This window comes from Trachurus trachurus (genome assembly GCF_905171665.1).
Source record: "Trachurus trachurus genome assembly, chromosome: 8".
Classification (NCBI taxonomy): domain Eukaryota; kingdom Metazoa; phylum Chordata; class Actinopteri; order Carangiformes; family Carangidae; genus Trachurus; species Trachurus trachurus.
The window spans coordinates 21,248,620-21,266,109 of NC_139905.1; the positions used below are offsets into that span (position 1 = coordinate 21,248,620).

Genomic DNA, 17,490 nt, shown 5'->3' on the forward strand with positions numbered 1-17,490 from the left:
TCCTCGCTCCATTTACCAGTAAAATACATGCAAAAAACACACCTACCGAAATATCTTGCACTGTGAACCATACACTCCGCAAATTAAAATGTTCACCATGCAGATGTAAATACATGGAGCAGAGGATTTGTTGCTGCTGTGACTGTAACTTTGCAGCAGAGAGGTAAAATCCTGCCTCAAGCCAAAGAGTCTTGGCATCTCAAGAGCCTTCAACCTGAACTGTTTGCATTTCATTTTCTGTCTGGTAACACGTAGCCACACCAACGCAGCCCCTCGAGTTTTTTATGACGCAGTGCTCTTGTCAGTCTGAAGACAGCCGTGCATGTTTTAAACTGTTTTTTTGTGTGTGTGTTTTTTTTTTTTTTTTCCATGTGTGCTTGGGGTTTGAGGCTGTGATCTTGCAACATTTTTGCATATTAAATGCCCCGGTGAAACTTTCAACTCCTCAAAAAACTTTCTGTGTGGGCAAAATGTTGCATGGCTCTTGTGAAACGACTGAATTAGTGATGTCACTATGGATTAGGATTTACAATGTAGTTGTGTTACAATGTTTGGGCCCAGATGTTTTTTGTGCTGTGGTTAAGCTGACAGGTACTGTACTAGTAGTAAAGTGTTGCCCTGTAGTGGCGTGAAATACGATTTAGAGTCACACCAAATGGCCATTCTGCTGCGTTAAAGATTTCATTCAAAGGTACAGAGGGAAAGTGGTGAGAAAATCTGTGTTGCTACTTTTTATTCAAAGGTGTGACACATCAGCGATTGGCCGAATCCCTCTCCAAGCCATTAGAGCTACAGTATGTCTGGCTAACGTCTGCAAACCTGCACGCACAAATCCATGCCCACAGACACGCACCAGTGCACAGCCACATGTGCGCAATCACACACATAACTGAAGCATACACACATGCCTGGCTCCCCACATGTTTGGCCTGCGTGTGGATGGAGCCAGTGCTGGGTTAAGCTAATTACACAGCTAAACTATCGGCTGTGAGCCTCCGTTAGAGGGCTGGGTCTGACATTCAGTAAATGCCAGCCAGTCATTGCACTATTAGCAAGGCTCTCCATGTGTATATGTCTGCGTACGGGAGTGTGTGTGTGTGTGTGGGCTCCAAGAGAGTGAGAGAGCAACGGTTAGTGACAGCATCAGTTACATTCAAAATGTCAGTCTGAGTCTGGGATCTTTTTTACGTTCTACTTCGCAACCTGCTTGTTTGTGTGTGTGTGTGTGTGTGTGTGTGTGTGTGTGTGTGTGTGTGTGTGTGTGTGTGTGTGTGTGTGTGTGTGTGTGTGTGTGTGTGTGTGTGTGTGTGTGTGTGTGTGTGTGTGTGTGTGTGTGTGTGTGTGTGTGTGTGTGTGTGTGTGTGTGTGTGCATGCGTGTGTGGACAGAGGCAGAACGAGAGAGAGAGGGAGAGCCAGTGTAAATGTTTGTGTCTGTTTATGTGTTTGTTTAGGTCGTCCATGTGCCTCCAAGGTCCTATCATCAGTGAAGCGTGCTGTATTGAACCGCAGCCACTCCCCACTGTGTCCTCTGTGTGTTTGGTTATGCTTGGATTGCAGTCCTATTGGAGATGATTTAACACTTTAGAATTGATCTGCAAACAACACGTTCAGGAGAATGAGGCCCTCTTCTGCTGTCTGTCTCTGTGTCCCTGTCCACCTCTCATTCACTCTCTTAAAAAAAAAAATTTGAACCCCCTGATGCTTTGTCTTCAACCCTTCCCTCTGTTTGTTTTCCTCTGTCTCTCTCCTCCGTTCTTCTTCCTCTTCCTTTGCAGTAAACTGGACGCCTTCATCTATGATGCTGCAGTGTTGAACTACATGGCTGGCAGAGATGAAGGATGTAAGCTGGTGACCATTGGCAGCGGGTAACTAGAGCTTTAGTTCCTTAAAAATACACTTTCAGTGTGGATTGTCTGCAGGCCAAGGTATGATCCTGACATTCTTTGGTGCAAACCACAATGTAAGTTGTGTAAAGGTTTTTTAATGTTTTGTATCATCACACATAAAAAGTTCAGGTTTTGGGGGGATTCACTCTTGGTCAGGAAGTTCCTGGTCCTGAAGATGGAGGCTCTGTGACATCACCTATACTGTAGGTTTCTGAAGAGGGGGCTGCTCCGCCATTATCATGTGCCCAACCCTGCCTAACACCCAACCAATCCAAAATTGGGGGAAGAGGACAGGTATCTGTGGAGCCCAGACTTTGGTTCATGATGTTTTTGACAAGCATTCAATCACTCACTTGTCATCCGAAACTCCACAGCCACAGCCTTAATAAAATCTAGACAGGTGAGTTATACAAATTCACCCCTGTACAGTTACTCACCCATTTAGATTTTATTAAGTTCTGAATAATTGAGGTTGTGCCACTTTGAGTGACAGGTGGCTGAGCGTATGTTGGCCACAAACTAGTGTACACTGAAGTTTGGGCTCTACACATCCCCCTCCTCCTCTTTGCCCATTTATGAATGAGCCTTAGTTCAGTAGAGTCAGGCACTATCAAGATGATGATAGCAGAGCAGCCCACTCTGAGTTTCAGGACCACTCTGCGGAAACCTGTGGGTCACTTCACAGAGTCTACATCTTTATTTCTCTGTGGAAATTAAATCACTATTTGATTTGTTTATTTCTGCTGTTAAGTTCTATATTTTTACACAGGAGGGAGTGACTGTCTTTTGGAGTCAGCCTCAAGTGGCCAATCGAGAAACTGCAGTTTTGCTCACTTCTGTGTTGGCTTCATTTTTCAGTCTCAGGGCATCGCTCTTGTCCTGAGCAGAAACTGTTGGGCAGATAACCCCACCTCTCTGTTGTTCTCACACCTTTGTTTTTGTGTGGTGTGAACAAATGAGATTCAACCTGTAGAGGTGCTGGCAGCTAGATTTTGTTGATTTTGGACAAACACAGGTTACCTGTTTCCCCCTGTTTACAGTGTTTGTGCTTAAATGAAGCTAATTACCTGCACATATTCATCAGATGTCAAAATGTAGCTTATTTTTTACAATACATTCCCACATTGTCCTCTCCAAAAAGCAGATGGATATTCTCATTAAAATGTGTTAATTGGGCTCTAATTTTGATTATATTTTGAGATAGGATAACTTGCATTAGTCACTGAATTTTAAAAGTGAATAGAAATGAGACACTTGGAATTCAGATATGCAATAATAATGTCATACAGCTGCTGCAGCTGCATGGGATTATTTACGGCCAGGGACTTGGGCTACTTGTCTCTGAGCTCAACCAAGAATACATTTGAACAGTTTTAGTGATTTTAACTGAGAATCTTTGTCCCAAATTTCCACTTCACAATGGAAGTTTATGGACATCATTATGCATGAGGTATCTCCTCAAAGATATTTTTAGTGACACCATTTGCAGAAATAAAGTTTCAAATGTGTGTGTGTATGTGTGTGTGTGTGTGTGTATGGACGTGTTTGTGTTCAGGTACATCTTTGCTACAACTGGTTACGGCATTGCTCTGCAGAAAGGTTCCTACTGGAAACGACAGGTGGATCTGGCTATCCTGGCCATCATCGGAGATGGTGAGAAACACACTCTCACAGTGTTCTCATTCACACAACTTCCAAGTGCATGAAGCTATGCACGGAGGCAAAAGGTTACATTATTCCTTGGCAGCACTGTAAAGTCATGCACAGGTACTTGCACTCTCTCTCACACACACACGCGTGCACATCTCTACCGCCTTGTCTGCTGACAGCAAAAAGGGAACGCAGTGAAGTATAAATAGTCCTTTGATGTTATTCTGGACACAAAAGGCTGCTCTAAACAGAGGGCAAAGTGTGTAAGTTATTCTAATATATTCCTCTCTGCAGCACCAGATTTGTGTGTGTGTGTGTGTGTACACATTACTCTATCTGAATCACCACATTCCTTTATTACAGTAGCTTCAGAAGTTCTTACATAAACAATTTCCCACTGCAAAACAGTGAGGAAAGTGAGACAGCTTGAGCTTTTAGTGACAGATTCATTTACATTTTACATCGAAAGCATTTTGCTGATGCGAGTGTTCACAGCCACTCACATTAAGTGCACTGAAGTTGATTAAATGAACATTGGTGTCACAATAATCCTCTCTAACCAAATCTTATCAGGGCTGCAGAGCATGCAGGCAACACTCCATCATATTTCATGGCTTGATAATTTTTGACAAAAATCAGACTCTGTGTTTTTGTTTGGCTTTGTCTTCTCCTGATCATTAATCCCATCCAATCTTTTCATACTTGTAGCTGTTTAAGCCATGCCATTCAATACAAATATGCACTCTATAGATGTTTAAAATCTATATGACCTTTCCTAAATTATTAAGAGCTAATAAGTAAGAATAGCCTGAGAAAGAAATAGAGAGAAAGGAAATGGAGAGAGGGAGAAAAACACTGTGTCTATGTGTGTGATACGGCCAGAGTGAGGTCGAAGAGAGGATAAGACGGGGAGCATGGGATGAGGGGAACACAAGGAAAGAGTGTGTGTCAGGGAGAGAGGGATGGGGAGTGAGAGGAGGGCAGGTTCCTTGATAGATGACAGTGACTCGGTGTCTTGGCAGATGCTGCTTGATCAGATAGACACAATGTGGGTGGAGAGCATATGGCTTCCCGCGGACAGAGAGGAGACAAGGAGAAGATGTGGCTTCTTCCGAGGGTGGGGGGGGGGGGGGGGGGGGGGGGGGGGCAGTGGAGGAAGGTGAAGAACAAAGAGACGAACAGACAGACAGAGACAAAACAGGCTGTCGGGAAACACATGGCTGAACCAGCTGCAGGTCACATTTTGACAGTGAAAGTTCCCCTTCAGGCATATTAAAAAAAACCAAAAAATTTCAGGCTAATACTCTGCTTTGATTAACATGCAAATTAGAAAGAAAAAAAACTGGTTAGCTAATCTCAGCAATGCATGTTGCAAAATGGGTCAATTTTTAAAAAAGAGGGGCTCTCCTGTCCTTATCGTCTCTGCAGGAAGACTAACTTTCCCACGCTCTGAAAATCACAGGAAACATGGGAGGGAGAGCCACATGTTTGAGCCTCAGTTAGCATCTTATGTTTGTCATTGTGTTTGTTAGCTTAGCTTGTAACTTGCAGTTCCTGTCAAAGATGTAGTAGTTAGTAGTAACTCTCATGCCCTGTAGGCTACTGACAAGCTAGATTTCAGGTTACTTCTACCCTGACCTCTTTGAAAAGTTTGTGATAGACAAGGCTGCTTATTTCACTTATAACAAATCCACCACATGGACATGGTTCAAAACATTGGGGGTCTTATCTTTAGATAAAACCTAAATGTTGTCAAAAATAAACATGCAATGACAATACCTCACTGCCATATCCAGTACCTATCAATAATTCCTACTCCCCCAACTAATCCTAACCCTTATTAATCCTAGTTTCAGTCAATACTGTCCTGATCAAATGAATTAATCTTTGAACAGTGGCAGTCCTCCAAATTCATAGTGCTTAGACAGTGTGGCAAAGCTGTGATCTGTCAGAACGAAGTACTGTATGATGAGGGTGAGGGTCAGGAAACACAGTAGTTGCTTGAAAGTGCAGATAAAGGCTTCTGAAGAAAACTTGGAGTAAGTGAGCGTCCTGAGCTAGAATGAATTTCGTGTTTGTGGTTCATAATAATGTAGTGGAGGAGATACACTCTCAAAACTGTGCTCATGTACTTAAAAATAAATGTTTTTTTCATTTGTGTTTTTTTTTTTATAGGTGCATCAACTAAAACATTTTAAAAGCCCTGAAAGTGTGGATGAAACTTGTAGAGACTTGTGTTCCTGTGTTCCAGCTGACTGGCCACCAGACTATTGCCTGAGCCGCCTGGCTGCTGAAAAGAGAACAAAATTTGAATTTCAGCAATACTTCACCCCCGGAGTCAGAGCAACAGTGCAGACAGGAGCAGCTCCCCAAAGCCTTTCCCTTGAATGCACTCGATTTATAAAATAAAAAAACGAAAAGAAAAAGAGAGAGTGTGAGCAAGACAAAGTGACCTGTTGATACCTAAAACTCTTTTATTTTAATTTTCTTCTGCAGCCAGTTCCAAACATGTCATATTAAACAAAGATGTAGCCTATCTGCATCTATTAGGGTCTTTGCAAGTCTAACTGTAGGCAAATTCTCTTCAATTGTCCTAAAGGGTTAATGATGTCTTAGTGAGTCTGCAGCCCCAAGACATCAAACTGAACCCCCCCACGATATTTGTCTTTCCCCACTAGCAGCCTTAGTTATCCAGCCCTGAATGACACAGATTGGATTAGCCACGCGCCAAATGTCACAGAGGAAGCCAGAGAGGGAGGGGGAACAGGGGGAAGGGAACACAGACCGAGGAATGAGAAAAGATAAGGTCTTTGTTGCTTTCTACCTTTCTTTCATTAGCACTCAACAAACAATATCTTTGCCCCTATCAGGAAACATAGAAAGGACTGGAAGCCCAGTTGCTTGGTGATGACCAAAGACATTTATTTTAAACCACAGGAGCCACCCAAAAAAATAAAAATAATAATATACACTATTCAACTTACATATACAGGCTGACATAATTTTCCTTTAAATCATTCAGTAGGAAAGGCGATATCTTAAACCTGTGATATATTGAAAATCTCATTAAATTCTAATTGGTGGACTATGTGTTTTATGTTTTTAAAATAACACAGATGTTCTCAAACATTTACCCTTAACAAAACTAATAAAAGAATTAAAATGCAAGAAAGTAGCAAAAAGCTTTCAGATGACGTTTTTATAAACATGCACAGTGACTTGAGTAGCTACTGTTTTGTAAGGTCATCATGGCATTTAAACATTTCATGTTCCAGACCAAGTGAACATTTGAGCTATTTTGAAGGGATTCCCTTGTGGAGCTCTTGAGATATTGTATTCACGAGGCCAAAATCATGTTTTGTCAGGTCACAGAGAATTTTGATTCTGACCACCAAATCAGTTCATATCATGAAGACAGACGAACAACCTAAAAACACTATATCTTCAGTTCTGGCTGTTGTCAGCGCAGAGGTACAATAAAATAGCAGTTAGTGTAGCTGTTCAAGAATAAAAACAGCTCTGATGATCCTACGCTAATTAGCTAACTCTATCTTCTGTTATTGTTTGACTGAGAGATCCCTAAAAGTGAACTTTGCTTACAGCCTCTAAAGTGTGTGATGATAGACGACGTTAGCTGACAGCTCAGATACTCTTTCACTGAGGTCTGCTCCGGCAAGCCGCTCTTCTTTTCTCCATCAGTCGGGTAAGGCCTGGTATGTGTGTAGGCGGTGTATGTTTGCCTGTGCAGACATGTTGAACAAGCATTGTTTAGCGTGTTTTGTGTAGAGCTTTATTGCATTTTTAATGAAAACAAGACATAGCGGGACACCGTATGCAATGTGGAAAACCCCGGAACAAACTTGTATATTATGTCTGAGCCAAAAATTCACTCTCGGTCACACCTCGAAAAGCCACTTTGTAAAGGATTTGAGTCTCTCTGTCTCTCTGTTCTTTTGTTTTTCAGGTGAAATGGAGGAACTCGAAGCTCAGTGGCTGACCGGAATCTGTCACAACGAGAAGAACGAGGTGATGTCCAGTCAGCTGGATGTGGACAACATGGCTGGCGTCTTCTACATGCTGGCCACAGCCATGGGGCTCTCCCTCATCACCTTTGTCTCGGAGCATCTCTTCTACTGGAGGCTCAGATACTGTTTCACTGGGGTCTGCTCCGGCACGCCAGGTCTTCTGTTCTCCATCAGTCGGGTAAGGCCTAGTTTGTGTTGAGCTGTATGTTTGTGTGTGTGGACATGCTCTAAAAGCATTGTTTAGCCTGTTGTGGGGGTTGGCAGAATGACAAACCTGCTACAACTTTACCGAGAACTGAATTTTTAATGGAAACAAGATGCGCAACAGTCTTCAGCTAGGCTCAATAGTCAACTGACTGAAAACAGGCCATTGAGTGTATGTACAGTGAGCGTGTGTGAATATCTGGGCCTGGGGTGGTCTGACTGGGTTAACAGTGGTCGTGTTCAAGACTAGAAGGTGCAACGAAGCACTGCAGCTGTACTGGGGGCTAATGCTGCATTATCGGGGTCAGACAGGCCTGTCTCAGTTCCATTTTCTATCAGCGGAATAAGGGAGCAGAGCAAGCATACACACACACACACACATACACATGAGCTATTGCTAAACTAAGAAACTGTGAAACAAGGGGGAAGGAGGGAGGGCTGCACAGAGGAGGATAAGAGAGAAGGATGGGGATGGAAGCAGGAGGGGGGATCACGCGGCAGCCCTGAATACAGACAAAAATAGATTTTAATTGCAGCATGTTTTTTTTTTTTGGGTGAAATCACGGCAACCCACACTAAATCAATCTATCCTGTCTCATTCTGCTGAAAGGTCAGCATTCTCCCTTGTTGTGTGTGAGAACCGAAGACATGGACGTGCATCCCTAAAAGCACTGCAGTGTCTCTGCACTGTTTTTTGAGGCAAAGAGCGACTGTTTGCAAATTTAACAGATAGGGATGGTAAAGAGGGGGAAAGAACTTCCAGAGGATAAAGCGAGGTTCTCGAGAAAGAAGTTATTTCAAACCCATTCTCATGAGTGATAGAGGGCAAAAAGACTTCCATAGTCTTGTGTTGATAAGGCCCACAAAATGTGAGCTAAACTGAAAAAAAGACTTAGAATTTGTTAAAGTGACAAATCCATTTGAAGGATGTATTTGTGAAGAGGGAAATGGTTGCAGTGATTCTTTTCCGAGACTTTTAGACATTAGATTCGGAGTTGCTGTTTAGTAGTTTGCCCATGTAAAAACCCTATACTTTATTTAATCTCCCTCAAGGTCAAAGTGATGTCAGTTTCTGCTGTTTACTCTGCTGTTTTTTTCACAAAACAAAGTGTAAACCCTGCACTGCCTCTAAGGGAGACAGAGGCTGAGGGTATAACATTCTGAGACATATTGTGATGTTTTGAGAAGACCGTTGATTTAAGTTAGTTTAAATGAATTCGACTTCCCGTGAGACACCGGTACATTCTCACAAAATACAGGTTTTCAGATGTAAAATAAAGCTGCGCTTTAAAATTGATGGACCTGTCAGCAGACTTGCATCGTTGCATTGTATTACATCACATTTTGTCTGAGTGTCCCATTTAGGAAATATACAGCATTGTTCTTTGGGTTATGATGGACAGGTGTTTGTGCCAGCAGTGAAGCTAGAGACAGTTTTTCTGGCTGGTTGGGTTAAGGTTGTGTCTTTTGGTTTTTATGATGAATTTTGAATTTCTTTCTTCTCAAATACTTCCTAAATTATTATGTTGATTTTACTACAGCAGCCTCATAAATCAACCATGGTTTGTTAGGGTTAGATTAGAAGATTCATGTCTTCAACAAAAATAAGTTTCAAGTTTGAGTTATTGGTTGTAAAGATTTGCTCAGTCACTCCCAACTTAACTTTTAACATTGATCTAATGAATTTCATTTAAGCATACAGATCCATATGTTTGGCCAGAGTAGATAAATAATCATTATTCTGCTTTTCTCTCTGCATTCCTCTCTCACTCCCTTTTCATGTTTAATTTTCCCTCTCTTCCCGTTTTTTTCATTCCCCCTCCTTCTCTTATGCTCTCATGTTACCCTTCATTTTTCTGTTTGTTTATTCACACCCACCACCCTCCATATTCCACCTGGTCATTCATAAATCTCCATGCAGGGAATCTGGAGTTGCATCCATGGAGTCCACATTGACATGAAGAAAAAGACAGATCTGGACTTTAGCCCTCAAGACAAAATGCTTAAACTCATCAAGTCAGCCAAACAGATGACCAACATGTCAAACCTGGCTGGCTCGCGCATGAACTCACCCAAACGTGAGTTCATGCACTCAGCTGGCCCGATGATCATGGATATGATGGCAGAGAAGGGCAACTTCATCTATGCTGACAACCGAAGCTATGCTCCCAAAGACATGATCTACGGGGATACGGGTGATCTGCAGTCTTATCTTGCTAACCGCCACAAAGACCACCTCAACAACTACATCTTCCAGGGAGGCCAGCACCCTCTGACCCTGAATGATGCCAATCCCAACACAGTAGAAGTGGCAGTCAGTGCTGATTCTGTCCAGGCCAATGCCAAGCCACCCCGGACTCTGTGGAAGAAGTCAGTGGACACGCTGCGTTCAGCGCCACCTGGGCCCGCTCCGATGCCTGACATGCTGATGCCAGATCCACGAATGTCCATGAAGACACAGCGCTACCTCCCTGAGGACGCAGCCCACTCCGACATCTCCGACTGCTCCAGCAGGGCAGCCTCCTACAAGGACCCAGAAAACAACAAGCACCTGAAACCCAAGGACAACTTAAAAAAAAGATCGGTGACGTCAAAATACCCCAGGGACTGCAGTGAGGTGGAGCTGTCCTACTTAAAGACTAAGCAGGTCAGCGGCGTACCCAACCAACCCGGGAGAGGAGGGGTAGGAGTAGGAGGAGGAGGAGTAGGAGGAGAGAAAATCTACACCATCGACTCAGACCGAGAGCTGAGCTTGCACTCAGATCCCATTCACTACCGCGAGAGTTGTGGCCTCGCTGCAGACGATTTGGATTACCCCGAGATCTACTCTGACCACAGCGACAACTTTAGGAAGTGTGAGCAGCCCATCATTCATCTGAATTCCTCGCCTTTGCATCACACAGACTCAGATCTTCTACCAGACCCGACTTACTCTAAACACTACAATGTGAAAGAGAAAAACCTTTCCCTGTCCCCACATGAATCCATTGATCGCTACAAACAGACACACTGCCGTTCCTGCTTGTCCAAAGTGACTGCTAGCTACCCACCAGCAGGATCGTACACGCCTACTGGGACTGCCGCGGCCTCTGCCACTCGCTCGCCGTACAATCGGTGTGAAGCATGCATCCACATGGCCAACCTGTATGACATTAGTGAGGACCAGCTCCTCGCAGACCCCTTGGTCAGTCCCACCTTGCACCATCAACAGCAGCAGCAGCAACAGCAGCAGCAGCAGCAGCAGCAGCAACCAGATGAAATGTTTGGTCTGTATTGGCCACAGACGGATGGGCCACATGTCCAAAAGAGAAATCGCTTGAGGTTGAGTCGTCAGCATTCCTTTGACAACATCATGCTAGAAAAGCCCAAGGATGTAGACCTGGGTCGACCGGCGCGTAGCGTCAGCCTCAAGGAGAAGGACCGCTTCCTAGACTCCGCATCTGATTCGCATTATGCGAACCTCTTCGGCATGCGTCCCTACTCCGGCAGACTGTTTGGCACCGGCTCAAAATCAATGCTGTTTAACCACAACCTGGAGGAGAGCAAGAGGAGCAAGTCCCTCTACCCGACCCATGGCTCGGATAACCCCTTCCTCAGCCATTCGCTGAGGGATGACACCAGCAGCAGACTGGTCCATGGGCGTAGCTCCTCTGATATTTACAAACAGCTGGCGGTGGCTTCGCCTGCATCGGTCCTTGGAGCGCCCCCCATCAAAACACGCAACGATGCGAACAATCTCCGCTCCTCTGTTAAATCCACCACTTCATACTGCTCACGTGACGGGCGGATAGCTAATGACATGTACAACAAAGAGCATGTGATGCCTTACTCAGCCAATAAGACTAGTGCATACCCGGCCCCACGTGGTGTCCTAAACTCAGCCCAGTTCAGCAATAGACGGGTCTATAAAAAAATCCCCAGTCTGGAGTCAGATGTTTAGTTGATGTAAGAAATAATGTGTTCTCTCCTCCTTACTCCTCTCTGGGTTTGTATTATAATTTATCAACTATTTTATCCACTAAGGGATGCCATAGCCACACTACATTTTTCTTCTTCTCTTTGACATTGTAACCCAAAAGAACTTGTGCCCACTTGGGTATGACGGTACTACTACTACTCTCTTTGCAGATGATATCACCATGTATGTCCATCCTCTGCCATGTACCACTGAGTTGGCAGCATGGCTGGCACTCTGCCATAAGGTATGCGGGAGTAAGTGAAGAGGGGGAATCATTAACCCTCTTAAGTTTTGGAAAAGGGGTAAGAAATGGCATAGTCCCATTAATGGGACAGAGAAGGCCTTAGTTTTGGTTAGGGAGGACTCCCTTACTTAGTTGATTAATGATTGAAATGAGTGAGGAAGAAGTGAGGAGGATTGGAGAAGTTATACGAGAGGAGAATTGAAGTGAAAGAGAGAGAAAGAAACTCTCTTTCAACCCCTCCTCCTTCTCTCCTTTTTCCTTTCCACCTCCACTGTCAAGCTTGGGGCTCACTTGTAGAAGAGAACGGGCCTGACAGGGAGACCAGATGGGCACGTTTGATGTCACGGCCAGACATGGAGGTGTCCCAGGAGGGCAGGGGCGTCACACTGAGCTAGTCCAACGGTCTGCTGCTTGTTACTCTGACAAATATGGCCACCGAGACACCTGGCAGTGCAAGAGGAGAGAGAGGGAGACAGGAGATGAGTGGCACAGAGTGGAGCATCCAGTCGTTTTTGCCAGTTAGGTTTTGTGTGTTCGGTCAGAATTTGGTTTTATGTGTTACGCCCATGCTAAAGGACACGGCTATGATGAGAAAGAGAGAGTTATGTAGGTGCTATCAATGAATAATGTTTACAGACAGATGGATATAAAGGACAGACTGACAAAATGACTGATAGAAAAGGCAGACAGGCAGGAAGACCTGAGGCATTTGATGGGCATTTCATTTGTGGCACTGCACATAGAAAAATAATTGCAAAGTATTGCTTTTTTATTCTATTAAACTATTAGATTTATTAGGGATTCTGGCATCCGGATCCCCTTATGTAGGATTTTAGTGTTAGCTTATTTGGTAGCACAATAGCCATTAGTTTTAAAACCTCTCTCCCACATTTGCTTTTTAAAAAAAGCATAGCTTTTGGAAAAAATCCATCAAGTGTAGTAGATTATTTTGCATGTGTTGATTTTTTTCTGTGTTGGAGAAGAGAAAATACACACATATACACTCTCAGACACATATTTTACATGTTTTTGAAAAGGGACTGTGTCTTGCCAGATATGGTGGATGGATACTTGTACAATCGAAACCTTGAACCTTGACCTTTGTGCTTAGTAAATCAGTGTCATGCTGTGGCTCCTGCTGCAAAAGAGAATGGCGGAAGGGAAGAGAGCAAAAAGGAGATAACAAGGGAGAAAAAGGATGAAATGACAACTGTGTCCATCCCCACCTTGTTTGAGGTGTGGGCACTGATGTGCTTTTTTGTCTTTTGACCTCCCTGCCAAACAGGGTATTATCTATATATATACATATATATAAAAAAAACACTGACGATTCCTTCCTTCTTTCCTCCCTCCTCCTTCCCTTCCTTGATTAACATGACACATCACCAGAGTGTTGAGTAACTGTAGAACCACTTCACTTAATTTCTTTGGGTTTCTGTAAAATTGAGCTTTGGTTGACTGGTACAGCAGTAGCAGTGCTACACTGTGCTATAACCACTACACTTTAAATGTTAAAAAATAGATCATCAATTATGGTTGATGCACAATCAACCAGGCTCGTGAGGATCTGAAGACTACTTGAGATGGATCTCTTGTTTACCTTCATAGCATTGTTTGGGTGGGACTTGGGATGGGGTGGGAGGGACAAATGGAGAGGAATGGAGCCGAAGCGGCTCCTTTGTTATGTGCTCATCAATCATGTATCCATCTTAGTGTGGATTAAGTCGTGTGTGTGCATGGCAGAACTTGGGTAAGCTTGGAGACTTAACCAGAACATTTTGTTCCTAATGTCATTGTTTATGCATTTGTTTGTTTGTTTGTTTGTTCTTTTTGATAACACTTGGCAGAAAAGACTTGCACATGCACATACTTTCAAGTACACACGTTCCCACAAAAACACTTTTTTTGTAGCATTATACTGTACAAATTGTACAGTGAAAAGAAAAATCATGTAACCATATTAACTGACTGATTTGCTTGATTGATTGGATTCACAAAGCCAAATTGTATCAAATAAAATACCTCAGGATGATTCTGTGCGTTTTGGGGGAGCTTCAAACGTAGCAACAGAACATGATGCGGCACAGAAATTTTTTGTATAAAAAAAAAATTAAAAAGAAAAAAAAAATCAAAAAAAGAGGAAAAAAAAACAACCACAGAATTTATAGTGGCCGCAAAGCAGGATCAAACTTTTCTCCTTTTGATGTTTACCAGTCCAAGGTCTTCCAGTTCGGCTCTCTGCCCAACCTCATGCAACCCAAGTAAAGAGAGAAGAAGAGGAAGAAAAGGAGGGAAAGAAGGGATGGTGGTAGGAGGCTTAGGTCGATCTGCTCAGCGAGGGGTGTGTTGCATGCAACTCAACTCGTTGCCAAACTGAGCACCCTTAACAGAATGGATGTTTTTTTAAACATCCAAAATGTATAAAGCCTCCCTTATATGGAATACTCTAACAGGAATCTCTCTCTTTCCCTTCATGATTTTTAATGGCAGTCGTCTGCATTAGCCACTGTGTTTCAATTGAAGCTCCATCTTTAACAACCAAGGTCATATCGCCCTTTTGTACTCTTGGAATACTGCAGCGAACCTCTCCTTGCCTCCCAATCAGCTTACCCAATGTTGACTGACGAGCAACATTTGTCCTTTTTTGCATCTTATCTGCATATTTATGATTATTATCATATTTATCTCCACATGCTTCTTGCGAGAGCTGACAAGTGAACAATATGCACATGTAAAAAAAAATATCAAACGGCACCCTTGCATTTTATGAACTCATGACAATTTGTTCTATTCGTTCTACTTTTACAGAACTGTCATGTAAACTGATGCTGTTTTATGTTCAAACACACACATACACACACACACACACACACACACACACACACACACACACACACACACACACACACCCAGACACACAAACACACACACGCACATACACACACACTCTCACATACCCAGACACACCCTTGTGATGACAACCCTGCTCTTTTTAATGACAAAAATGTATTTTAATTACATTTAATGATAAATAATGAGGTGATGGCATGCAACCCCAGATGTAACAATTTTAATGTTTTATGTTTGTTTTTTTTTCTTTTTGTTTGTTCTTTTTGTTATGATGTTATGATCACTAATGCGTTGTAACCAGATGTGAGTATATACATATTTGAGAGAAAAAAAATTATCTATGTTTAACACGATGAAGATGCTGCTGCTGTTTTGGGGGAGAAGACGAGGACTTGACCCTCGTGCAACTTCCTCATTGAGAAGACTGGTCATTATCAGACCATGTTTTGTCCAATGGGGTTGTAGGTCAGGGGTCAGGGGTCAGGGCTTGGCTTGGTATGGCGGGACATCCTTGCTCTTCCTCCAATGGCAGGTGAGAATTACTGTATCACCAGCTCTGCTTCTCTCTTCCCTCTCCTTCATGTGTAGTCAGGACTTCAACTGTAAAGAAGATAAAAGAAAAAAAAAGCAACCCTCTACTTTGAGTCTGCTATCCCTCCAAAGATACGAGACCTCTTTCTTTATGGTTTGCTGTAAGAATAGAGCTTTTTTTTAAACTAATATTTCCTCAAAGACTTTTAAGGAACTATTTTGAATATATTTAGAAATGACACCTGTATACATCGCTTGTAAATTCATACTGGAATACATCATCATGGAGAATTATAAATGATAAAGAGTAAAAACAATATTTTTTGTGTGAATTTCACAGAAGCTCTTCTGTACAGTGGCACTGTCTCTCTCTCTCACTCTCTCTCTCTCTCTGTCTCTCTCTCTGTCTCTCTCTCTTTCTTTCTCTCTCTCTCTGTAGAGCGACTAGAATAAAACTTCACCATTCACAAGGTTTGCTGTCCTGTCAAAATTCACAACATGCACACCAGGCACCGTTTCTCACCTATAACTACTTTTGTCAGTTGATGCTGGCTGATTATTTTACAGGAAAAGTTTTTCTACTGATTGGTTCTTGCTCGTGAAGAAATACCGTTATATCAGTTCAGAAGCATTTCACATTCAGGAGGAAATCTGTCATTTTCATCAAGTGTCTACTTTAAGTCTCTTTGCTTGTCATGGATTAGGTAGGCAGCTCCAATTCCAAATTCTATTTTTGTGATAAAACCAGGTAAGACATGAGTTTTAACAACTGCACAGCCAAAATCATTAAAGCAGCAGTATTTCTTTCTTTTTTGCTTGTGCTACATAACTAATAATAGCATTAGCAGCTGTTTACTTACCAGTTGTACCAAGAGCTTTAGCCTTTGTTGCATGTAGAAGACAACGGGTGTAATAACACACCTTCAGATCAGATCTACTTATTTACATCATTCATAACTAAAATAACTTGGTATCTGAAAATGATAGAACTGGCTGAGCTAGCTGGCTAGTTAGCATGTCAATTTGAATAGACTAAGGAAGACAGGAGGGTCGCCTTCCACTGCTGTAGATCTTAGTGAGGGAATAAAATTGGTTTTAATGCTGAACTCACATTAGATGTAAGTAAACAGCCATATGCAAACGATGGCTGTAGCATCTTGAAAATTTACCCATAGGCCTAATGTGTAATTATATAATCTACAGCATTTACTTATTTATTTTTCACAGTTGAGATGAATGTAACCCTAACCCAACTTTTTTGAATGCTCAATTCTTCAATCACAGAATGGTAGCCTAATACAGGGCTATTTGAAGGCAACATGTTTGCTTAGAGGATCATTTTTCAGTCAGTAGAGTGGCCACCCACAACTTAAAAATGTGCGTGTTACTGAATTTGGACACTTCTGTCAGTCTTGTCAATGTCAGTCTTGTGCAATTTCTACAAGACCTAAAATAAGCCAAAGCCAACATGAACTCTCTTGTTATGTATTTGAAACACAAAACTTTGTCATACTGGTACATACAGTACGTGTTTTTTATTCTGTGATGGTTTTCACTGAGGTGGTAATTTCACCTTAGATAAATGCAAAGAGGTTTACATGTAAGTAGCTTGTTGACTTACTCTGACAAGATGACAAAGATGCATTCTCCAGTGTTTTTGTACATCGCATGTGCACAGGTGATGATCTGGGTCTAAGTTGTTCCAGCAGGGAGGCCATTGTGTTATAATGGCTTTGACACAATTGCACTTGTGTGTGTGCGTGTGTGTGTCTGTGTGTGTGTGTCTGTCCTTCCAGTGGAACATTAAAAGATTTGGGTGACATCTTTTTTATTTTATTTTCTCTTTTCTTCTCTTCTCTTCCTTGTTCTTCTATCTCTTACCCATTACCTTCCATTAATTTCCTTCCTTTTATGCACCATTTTTCTCTCTAACAAACACATCTCCTTCCCTTCCTACCTAATTATCTTTCCTTAACTTTCTCTTCAATAAATGAGAAAAAAACACTGGTGGTTTGATCACTGCTCTTTCATTTCCTCTCTGTGGGTCTTCCATTTGTAATCTACTGTATTACCCAAAGATTATTTTAGAACAGTGCTGATACCTAAGAGTGTGCTTTTCTGCTAAAGCAAGTACAAAGTGA

At 42.4% G+C, this 17,490-nt stretch overlaps 1 protein-coding gene across 1 annotated transcript in view; it reads left to right on the forward strand.

The window, feature by feature from the left end:
- The window catches only part of grin2aa (glutamate receptor, ionotropic, N-methyl D-aspartate 2A, a), a gene marked incomplete at both ends in the record, with an annotated part of 126,815 nt that extends 115,109 nt beyond the window's left edge, over nucleotides 1–11,706 (forward strand). Inside the window, 4 exons of the mRNA XM_083976378.1 lie at nucleotides 1,777–1,866; nucleotides 3,443–3,540; nucleotides 7,502–7,740; nucleotides 9,688–11,706. Coding sequence (XP_083832504.1) covers nucleotides 1,777–1,866; nucleotides 3,443–3,540; nucleotides 7,502–7,740; nucleotides 9,688–11,706 — 2,446 coding nt within the window. The remainder of the gene's footprint in view (nucleotides 1–1,776; nucleotides 1,867–3,442; nucleotides 3,541–7,501; nucleotides 7,741–9,687) is intronic.
- Nucleotides 11,707–17,490: the final 5,784 nt, after the last annotated feature.